The sequence below is a fragment of the Mustela nivalis genome, assembly GCF_964662115.1.
Source record: "Mustela nivalis genome assembly, chromosome: 17".
NCBI lineage: Eukaryota > Metazoa > Chordata > Mammalia > Carnivora > Mustelidae > Mustela > Mustela nivalis.
This window is the reverse complement of record NC_139036.1, coordinates 20953340-20963385: the sequence shown is the minus strand read 5'-3', so window position 1 is coordinate 20963385 and position 10046 is coordinate 20953340. Positions and strand designations below refer to the sequence as shown.

The 10046-nt window shown below is 50.6% G+C and overlaps 2 protein-coding genes across 3 annotated transcripts in view; both read right to left on the bottom strand.

The window, feature by feature from the left end:
• PIGS (phosphatidylinositol glycan anchor biosynthesis class S) overlaps positions 1–3223 on the bottom strand; it is a 10317-nt gene extending 7094 nt beyond the window's left edge. Inside the window, 3 exon segments of the mRNA XM_082707288.1 lie at positions 2498–2617; positions 2705–2844; positions 3130–3223. Coding sequence (XP_082563414.1) covers positions 2498–2617; positions 2705–2844; positions 3130–3163 — 294 coding nt within the window. The 5' untranslated portion in view covers positions 3164–3223.
• A 2580-nt stretch (positions 3224–5803) lies between these two features.
• ALDOC (aldolase, fructose-bisphosphate C) overlaps positions 5804–10046 on the bottom strand; it is a 1020901-nt gene continuing 1016658 nt past the window's right edge. Inside the window, exons 1-9 of one of the 2 annotated variants that reach the window (XM_082707201.1) lie at positions 9527–9678; positions 8119–8240; positions 7815–8026; positions 7639–7693; positions 7386–7546; positions 7181–7264; positions 6783–6957; positions 6454–6653; positions 5804–6304 (exon numbers count right to left, since the gene is read on the bottom strand). In XM_082707201.1, the coding sequence (XP_082563327.1) occupies positions 6209–6304; positions 6454–6653; positions 6783–6957; positions 7181–7264; positions 7386–7546; positions 7639–7693; positions 7815–8026; positions 8119–8230 (1095 nt within the window). In that variant the 5' untranslated portion in view covers positions 8231–8240; positions 9527–9678 and the 3' untranslated portion in view covers positions 5804–6208. Of the gene's footprint in view, positions 6305–6453; positions 6654–6782; positions 6958–7180; positions 7265–7385; positions 7547–7638; positions 7694–7814; positions 8027–8118; positions 8283–9526; positions 9679–10046 lie in introns of those variants that run through there. The other variant, XM_082707202.1, reaches the window with a different exon arrangement.

Below are 10046 nucleotides of genomic sequence, written 5' to 3'. Positions count from 1 at the left end.
AGCCTTCCGACTGACCACTCCCCTGCTTGTGCAACTCTTGATCTTGGGGTTGTGAGTTCCAACCCCATGTTGGGGGTAGAGATTACTTAAAAATAAAATCTTGGAAAAAACAAAAGGAAACAAAACAATATCCTTCAAGGGCTTCCCTTCTCACCCAGAATAAAAGCTGTATGTGAGTCTGCCCCCTCTGCCCTCACTCTGGTCTTATGTCATCTTCTCTTACTCTTTCCTCATTCACCTCCCTCTCACCACAATGGATTCTCACTGTTCTGCAAAGGCATCATTTCTGCTCCTACTTGAGGACCTTATACTTGCTGATCCCTCTACCAAAAATGTTCTTCTCCCAGATACCTATACAGTTTACTCCTTTATCTCTTCTTAGGTCTTCATTTGGAAGAATGAAGCATTTAGAGGGCAAATGCTGCCCTCCCTGGCCGTGCTTCTAAAACAGCAATGATCTCCTTATCCCCCAAGAAAACTGCCCTATCCCTGTCCTGAACTATTTTTCTCCTCGCCACCCAACATACATTTATTTACTTAAGATTTTATTTTAAATAATCTCTACATCCAACCTGAAGTTGGAACCCATGATCCCAAGATTCAGAGTCATATTCTACTGACTGAGCCAGCCAGGAGACCCCTCCTCCATCAGACAAACATTTATCTTCCTATGTCTCTTCTCTTTTTCGTCTATTTTGTTCACTGTATTTTGCGTATTTTGTTTGCTGTATCTCCAGCAACTGCAACAGTATTGATATAGACACTCAATAAATATTTGTTGAATAAATGAACAAACCCATTACTATTCCTAACAGATTAGAAAACCAAGATTTAAAGAGGTTAACAACCTCACCCAAATTCACACAAATAAGTAGTAGAACCAAGGCTTTATTCAGCTCTCTTACACCAAATTCCATACTCTCGGTCATTCCACTATCCTACTCCATAATACATCCATATTACAGAATGGCATGTCACTAAATACGAAAAATTCACAACAAATTGATAACAATCATGTTTAAACTAACAGGTGAGGTATGATCCATTCTTGTTTTGAGAAACAAAAACTATGTGTGTTTACATTAGCTCAAACTGTATGAAATATGATTTTTTATTTTATTATTTTTTTTTTAATGTAAGCTCCCTCCCCAGTGTGGAGTGCAACACAGAGCTTAACTCACAACCCTGAGATCAAGACTCAAGTGGAGATCAAGAGTCAGACAGACACTTAACCACCTGAATCATCCAGGGGTCCCATGAAATATTAAATGTGTATTACCAAGGTTAAAAAGCTAGACAGTTAACAGCATACAGGAATGTCACGATCTGGACTTGGCCTACTCATCCAGTCACTCCTAAACTTTCACTTCACACTTCAGAAAAGTAAAACTTCTCACAGATCCCCCAACACGTTGATTCACCCCTCCATGCTTCTACATGGGAAGCAGTAGAGTTTGTTGGTGAAAAGCCAGAACACCGGAATCAGTCAGGCCTGGATTCCACCTCTTACTAGCTAGCTGTGTGATCCTGAACAAATCAAAATCTCTTAAGTCTGTTTCTTCATTTATAAAATGGAGATCATAATGTTAAGAGAGGATTAAATGAGGCAGCACATGTAAAGTCCTTTACCTAATTTCTGGCATATAATGAACAACTACTATTAGAGATTATTATTACTGGCTCATGCTGTTCCCTTCTTCCTTCCCCCATTTAACCTGAATTCCTGCACATCCTTTAAAAATCCGGCTTAAAAATGACATTCCCAAAACCTTCTCTGCCTGCCTTTCCTCCCAGACAGTTAAAGTCTCTTTCTTTGGTGCAATCGTGGTTTCTTAAATACTTTTGATTGTGATTTCTTTATCTAAGTGTCTTTCTCTCCTACTGGACTATGAATTTCTTTTTTTTTTTTAATTTTATTTATTTATTTGACAGAGAGATTACAAGTAGGCAGAGAGGCAGGCAGAGAGAGAGAGGAGGAAGCAGGCTTCCTGCTGAGCAGAGAGCCCGATGCGGGACTCGATCCCAGGACCCTGAGATCATGACCTGAGCCAAGGCAGCAGCTTAACCCACTGAGCCACCCAGGCGCCCTGGACTATGAATTTCTTATAAACATCATCATTTCCTCATGCACTCCAAAACCCCTGGTACTGAAAAGTACCTAACATTCAGTAACCTATTTCACATTAAATTTAATAAGGCCTGTATACAACCCCAACTTGATTCCAAACCCAGTGTCCTCTCCGCTACATCCCACTTCCTCTCCTATCCCCTAATGAGTAGTAATTGCTTCTCATCGGGTAGCATAACTGTTTTGTGAATAAAACTGTCGCCTTAATGGTGAACACTGAATTTAAAGTTGTTTTTCTTCTACCCAACCACACTGTTCATTCAGAGAGGGCTTTTAGTAAGTTTTTAACTTTAAGGGACACCCACGCTCGTCTTAGCTAACCCATCTCTGGACTGAACTCCGACCAGAAAGGCAGCCCTGACTCTCCACGAACTCACATTTCAGGGGGATCTCTCTCTCATGCACAACGGTGAAGGGCAGCTTCTCCTGGTCGTCCAATGGCACTGATTCTCGGGTAAACACGACAGTGACGCGCACGGTGAGCCGCAGCTACGGGAAGGAGCACCAGGGCCAACAGCTGAGTCTCCACCTTGCCAGCGGGCTGTACCCTGGCTTTCTCCCACCGAGCCCTCTCACCTGCAGGGCATTCAGTCCACTGATCTGGGAGTAAGGCAACGGGGCCCTGTAGGTCTCTGTGGTCTTCCACCAGAGCGGCAACCCCAGCAGGATGGCCACCGCAGCGAAGAAGAGAGCCGCCCGCTTGCCTCGGATCACCTCTGGGGGGTACGGAGGTAGCGACTTGAGCCGCTGGAAGTGGGCTTAGGTGCACGCCCCACACCCGACCCTTAAGAGTCCCAGCAACCTGCACTCAGAGGCTCTCCGGCCGCGTTCATAGGTAGGAATCCCTGTGCTAGGGGCCCGCGCCCAAGTCTAAAGGGATCTTGTCTGAAACGACCCTCCGACCCCCAGTCCGCGGGACCTCTTGCATACCACAATCCCCAAATCCCTCACTCCTCCCTCTCAATACACGAGCCGCGGGCCCCGCCAGAAAGCCACCGAACCTAGGTCTGTAGCGGCTTCCCCGGGAGCCGCCATGCTTCCTTCCGGTTGCTCTAGGCGCCGAGGGCGGAGCTACGCAAGCCGCCCCCAATCGGAAACCCGCAAGGAGGGGGTGGGACCACGACAGCGGTCGCAGCCAATCGCGAGCCGCACTCCAGGGGCGCGGGGAGGAAAAGAGGTTGAGGGTGGGCGGGGTCGACAAGGAGCGTGTCGGCCCGTTTGAAAGGAGTCTATCCCGCGCCAAGGGCAGTCGAGGAGGTGCGCGGATTTCTGTGTTGCTCGAAAACTCTTCGTTAGTCCCCCGCTTTTTTGCAGAACACATCCCTAGTCCCACGGATTAAGAGCGCAAACTCTGCAGGCGTTATACACTAGTTGGGCTACCACAGGCAGCTCTAAGTCTCAGTTTTCTCATCTGGAAAATGGATACATTTACTAAAATGTAAGCCACCACTTAGGGTGGCTTGCCCAATCCATAGAGCGCAGAGGGCTTGATCTAGAGCTCATAAATTCCAACCCCACGTTGGGTATAGAGATTACTTAAAGAAATAAAATGCGCCGCCTGTATGCCTCAGTTGGTTAAGAATCTGCCTTTGGCTCCGGTCATGATCCAGGTGTCCTGAAATTGATCCCCACATCGGGCTCCCTGTTTAGCCAGGAGCCTGCTTCTGCCTCTCCCGCTGCTCGTCCCCGCCCCCCACGCCCAGCTCGTTCTCTCTCTCTCTCTCTCGAATAAAATCTTTAATTAAAGAGGTGCCTGGGTGGCTCACAAGGTTAAGCATCTGCCTTCGGCTCAGGTCATGATCCCAGAGTGCTGGGATCCAGTCTCACATCGGGCTTTCTGCTCAGTGGGGAACCTGCTTCTTCGTCTCTTTCTGCTGCTCTCCTTGCTTGTCCTCTCTCGCTGTCAAATAAATAAATAAAATCTTTAAAAAAAAAAAAAAACTTTAATAAAGAAATAAATAAAATAAAATGAGGTCATTCATGTAAAGAGCCCGGCACAGGAAGCACCCAAATATCACCGATCACATAGCTGTTTATCCATATTATAGAACGTCTCTTCTGGGCGTCCTCTCCTCAAGCCTTAAATATGGAGGTGGAAAGCCAGTAGTACCTTTTTAGCATATTTGGCTCATTCAGTATTTTGTTAATTCATTTGAATTCATTTCCAACTCATATAAGTGAATACTTCACCTTAAATTTTAGAAAATTCACAAGCGGATTCTGAATCCTGGATCCAGAATTCTGGATCACTTAGGTTTAAATCCTGACTTCTTCACTTCACCTGAGTGCTCTCGAGAGTTTAATTAATTAACCACTCTGTGCCTGTTTCCTCATATTAAAATAGGGATAGTAATATTATCTGCTTTATACAGTGTTGTAGTAAATGAGTTACTAAATGTAGAGTGATTAGAATAGGGCCTGGCCTGCCAGGAATACATAGTCAGTGCAACAGGGGATGCCTGGGTGACTCAGTTGGTTCAGCATCTGACTCTTGGTTTCAACTCAGGCATGATCCCAGGGTTGCTGTGGGATAGATCGAGCCCTGCGTTGAGCCCCATGCTCAGCAGGGAGTCTGCTTGAGATTCTCTCTCTTTCCCTCTGTCCCTTACCTTGCTCAAGCAATCTTTCCCTCCCTCTCAGATATATAAATCTCTTACTATTTTTTTTTAATTTATTCGAGACAGAAAGAGAGCATGCACAAGCGTGGAGGAGTATCAGAGAGAGAAGGAGAAGCAGACTCTCCACGGAGCCGGGAGCCCAATGCGGGGCTTGATCCCAGGACCCTGAGATCATGACCCAAGCTGAAGGCAGATGCTTAACTGACTGAGCCACCGAGGTGCCCCTAAATAAAACTTTTTTAAAAAAACAAAGTACCATATAAGTGTTATCTATTTTTATTAATATAAGGGCAGGTCCCACTGGGCCTACATCCCCATGCTGCAGTAATTAGCTGGGTGGAGTACTTTACACAGAGCCTGGCCTCCCCAGTTCACACAAAACACACCTAGTTCTCTCATCTTTTCATCCCCTCAGACAGACCAGGTGTTTGATGTACCCCCACGCCCCAGCTAAGTGGGCAAACTTTAGCATGAAATCTCAACAGGTCTACCCTTGCCCAGACCCTCAAATCAGCCTTCTCTGTGTCCTCATCTACCCCAGTGGGAATGGGCAAGAGCCCCTGGCAACCTCCTAGACAGTCTGCTCCGTCTGGCGGTCCTGAGCCTTGGGGCTTTTCCATGTTGGGCAGGAGCCCAAGTGCTGCTCCTGCAGTGCCCACCCTACAACCCCAGCACAATGTGTCAAGCCCCAGCAGGGTTCAACGCAGAGGACAAGTGAGAGACTTCCATCCCCTTATCTGTTTTGGGCTCTGTGCAAAAGCTGCCTTCAGGAATTGTACAAGTTCTCACCTTCCTCCATCCTTCAGCTGCCCCCTAGTGCCTGAGGCAGCAGTCCCTGAAGAACATGCAGCCGTCTGCACTGCCCACACTGCAGCCATGGACATCACCAGCAAGAGCCTGAGCTGGGAATGGTGACTCGGTGTACCCCTCCCTCATAAACTTAGAACCCAGGAAAACTACCCTCCCCACCTCCACAGGCAGGAGGCCCAGAGACAGTCAATGGAAATCAGAAACTGAGGTGGGAATTTGATGTGTAAAACAGACAGACAAATTAGCATGGTTTGCTACCATTTATTTGCTTTGTGGTATGTACCCAAGGCATGAGTCACATCTGGTGTCTTACTTTCTGATCCGAGGAAGCAGGGCAGGGAAGGAAAGCCCAAGGAGAAGCTACCACATCATGAGGAAATTGTGGGGGCTGAAGGAGGCAGGGGGAAACCCAGGCATCCTGCTCTGACTTCTAGCAACTTCTCCTGTCTTCAGTCACAAGGGGCGTCCTATCTTCCCATCCAATGGTCCCGGGTGCAGCAGTGGGAGGGGGGAGGGGAGGACAAGAAAAGGAAGATGACTCAGTGCTGGATGGAGGCATCTCTGCTCTGCATGGCTATTCGGTCCTAGCCGTAACTATAGGCAAAATAGGGTGCAGATGGCCAGACCAAGGGCTGTGGTGTGGAATGCGTACTCAGTAGGCGTGGTTTGCAATATAGAGGGACTGTGCTGCTGCTCCCCCGTCTTCTCCGCTGCCTTCATACTTGCCCTGGGCTGCAAGCCCATTCACCTGCAAAAGGATGAGGGGTAGGAGGGAGGTGGAGTAAGCGGGCTGACACTGCCCAGAGGTGCCAAACCCTGCCCAGGCTCTAGTCTGTGGGTGCTGCCCTCCCGCCTAGCCATACCCCTCTCCCACAACCACCATCTCTAGCTCCCTACCTCAGCCCGCTTGATGAACTCCTCAGTGGCAGCCCCAGCATTGTCTTGTTGCCCTCTCCAGGCATTGAGGGCAGAGGCCTGAAGGGCACGCCCATAGGAAAAGGTGAGGGCCCAGGGCCGAGGAAGGGGGCAGCGGTTGATAGCATTGAGGTTGAGTGATGCCTCCTCTTCACTCTGACCCCCAGATAGGAAAGTCACTCCTAGAGTAGAGAAGAGAAGATAAACTGGTTGGTCAAGCCCCTATTTTTCCAGGGCAAGGGACCCATGAAGGCCACAAGAACCTGAGAATGGGTCTTAGGGACAGAGCAAGTTAGGAAGCAGGGCAGTACCTGGGACAGCTGGGGGCACAGTGCGACGCAGGGCAGTGACAGTTGCCATGGCGATCTCCTCTGGGCTATATTTAATGGGACAGGCATGGCCAGGGGTCACCATGTTGGGCTTGAGCAGGGTCCCCTCCAGGTACACGTGATGGTCACTCAGGGCCTTGTACACAGCAGCCAAGACCTGGAGATCAAAGGAGGCTTACTAAGGTTCTGGTGGCCCCTTTTTTAGGGGAACGTGGGCATGACTGTGAGGGTCAGTACAGGCTCAAACTCGCAGGTGTGTTCTGGGACAGTGTAAAGGGTGCTTGGGGTGAGTGCCTGCATCTGAGCCAGGGACTATGGGGAACAGGCTCCCCCGTCAGGCTGCCCTTGCAGTATGTGTCTGTGTGCGGCTGTGGACTCACCTTCTCGGTAACATACTGACAACGTTTGAGGTCGTGGTCTCCATCTGGCAGGATTTCAGGCTCCACAATAGGCACAATGCCATTCTGCAGGTAAGAGCAGAGTAGCTTGGGCGGGGCAGCAGGTGGGAGGGGAGAAAGCCCTGTACCCCTCTCCCCACTAGGCACAGGGCACCCACCTAAGCCCCTTACGCACACATATACATACCTGTTGGCAGATGCTGGCGTAGCGGGCCAGCACGTTGGCATTCTCTAGAATGGCAAGTGCTGAGGGTGTGCGCTCACTGATTTTCAGCACGCAACGCCACTTGGCAAAGTCAGCGCCATCCTTCTTGTATTGGGCACAGCGTTCCGAGAGCCCATCCAGCCCTGCAGGCATAGTGCCAGCCTCATTACTCTGCCCTTCTTTGCCAGCATCAACCATCCAACAACCCTGTGGTCTTCACCCACCCATCCTGTACCTTGAGTGGTGGTTTCTCCGTCAGTCCCTGCTAGAGGCACTACGCCCTTGTCAACCTGTAGGGGAAACACACAGACAGAGGGCTGAACCCAGGCAGGATTCCCCTTGTCAACACACACACACACACACACATATCTATTTCCATGTTCAGCCCCCATCAAGGGCGAGTGGCTGCACCTTGATCCCCACGACAATGCCTTTATCCTGAATGGTACGAACGAAGGGAACGCCATTATCGTCTTTCTGGTAGAGCGTCTCATGGAAGAAGATGACCCCGCCAATGCACTTCTTCACACGGTCATCAGCACTGAACAGGACCTGGCGGTACAACCTGCGGTTTTCCTCTGTGTTCTCCACACCAATTTGGCTCAGCCGCTTGGCCATGCTGCCTGGAGGCAAAAAAAAGAGGGGTAGCAAGCTCATTCCCAGGGCTCTCTGGCCATCTCTACCCCACCCCACCTAGGCACAGGTCCCCACCTACCTACAGACTCATCAGCAGCCAGAATGCCTTTGCCTGGGGCCACAATCCTGAGTGCAATGTCAGACAACTCCTTTTTCTGCTCAGCAGAAAGGGCTGGGTATGAGTGGGGCATGGTGACAGCTCTGTGGAGTAGAGACAAGATATAAAAGCTGGATCCGGGGCGCCTGGGTGGCTCAGTGGGTTAAGCCTCTGCCTTCGGCTCAGGTCATGATCCCACGGTCCTGGGATCAAGCCCCACATCGGGCTCTCTGCACAGCGGGGAGCCTGCTTCTTTCTCTCTCTCTCTCTCTCTCTCTCTCTCGCTCTCGCTCTGTGTCAAATGAATAAATAAAATCTTTAAAAAAAAAAAAAAAAAGCTGGATCCGACCTAGGACTTCCTCTGCTTCCTCTCCTGGCCACATGGGGGCCAAATGGCCTCCCCCCACCTCCCAACAAGCATAGAGCTAGGAACAAGGCAGTAGTCCTTGGCGTGGGTCCTGGGCAACACAGTGGCACCAATCCCTCTGACAGCTAGCAGGCTTAGGGCCCCAGTTCCCACATCTCCTTTTGTCTCTGGTGGGCACCCTTCCCAGCCCTGGGGAAAGATGCGGGGTGGGGGTGGGGAGGTGAACTGCCCAAAGCTACAGGTCTTGTGAAACTACTGCCCAAACAAAGATCCAGTCCTTCTTTCACTGAATCTGGCCCCTTCGGGTAGGACATAAGCCCTGGCCTTTGCAACTTCCATCTTACCATCTTCAGCAAGACTCCTAGGAAAAGCATACTTACTTCCAAGGCTTCAGAATGAAGCAAAAGTACCTATCATCCTCTTCCCTCGGGTTCTGGAGGAAAAGTGGGTGACAAGTGGGGAGCAGGAGTGGCACACGTAACTGCCATAGGCTTCTGTAACCTCTTCTTTTCCATACCCCAAATCTGACTGCCTTTGCAGCCAGATGGGAGCAAAGGACCAGGGTTGAAAGGGGTAAGCAAAGGGCCTGAGAAAGGGAGGATGGAGCAGGGAGATCTGTGGGGAGGTGACAGAGAGACAGGCTAACTAGCCAAGGGAAAGACCTAAACCAGGGGGAGAGAGTAGGCAAGACAACTGGACCAGGAACTTAGCCTAGAAGAGGGTGTAGGCTGAGATGAAAATGGGCTGGCTGGGAGAGGCTGACCCCGAGGAAAAATTCTGTAGGCAGAGGAAGACTTGGGATTAGAAAAGCTGAGGTCCGGGCATGAGAGCTAAGAGGAAGGGGTCCTGTGGGAGAGGCTGAACCATAGGGTTTCCGAGTGGACAGAAAGGAGAGAGGATTAAGACGAGAACCGAGAAGGCACATCCAAGGACCCCCGAGAGTAGGACAAGGGTGATAGACGGAAGAGTCAGGGAGAGGAAGGGGAGATGCTGAGCAGCTCTTGCCTCGCTGGATTACCTCACCTGTGTGCAGCAAGGTGCGCAGCGAGTTAGCGGCGTCAGCCACAGGAAGGGCGCGGATTCAAATCCACAACAGCTGCGCCTGAAGCTCAGGCTCCTGTAAATGAGGCTGCGGATGCCGCAAAGCTACGTGACTCCCCCGAGGGGAGGGCACATCCCCGCCTTGGCCACGCCCCCTCCCCGGACTGGTGACCAGACAGAGCCACGCCCACTGAGGCGGGGCCACGAGGTGGAGTGACTACCCCGTCGTCGGGTTCTGGGAGGCTGTCGTCCCACTCCCACCTCCTTACCACTTGGGTCCCCGGAGGCAAGAACTGGCTTTGCCCTCATTTCTGCCACAATCGCTTTTACCATGTGCCGGGCAGGGGGCTGGATGCAGGGGTCTGAGCCTGGTCTGATGAAGGAGAGTCACCTAAGTAGTTGCAACTGGTGGGGTAAGGAGAGGCACGAACAAAGTGTAGTAGTCTGGGGCAGAGAGTAGGAATGAGTTTCTCAGTCCTCACCCTCTCATTTAGGACCTAGC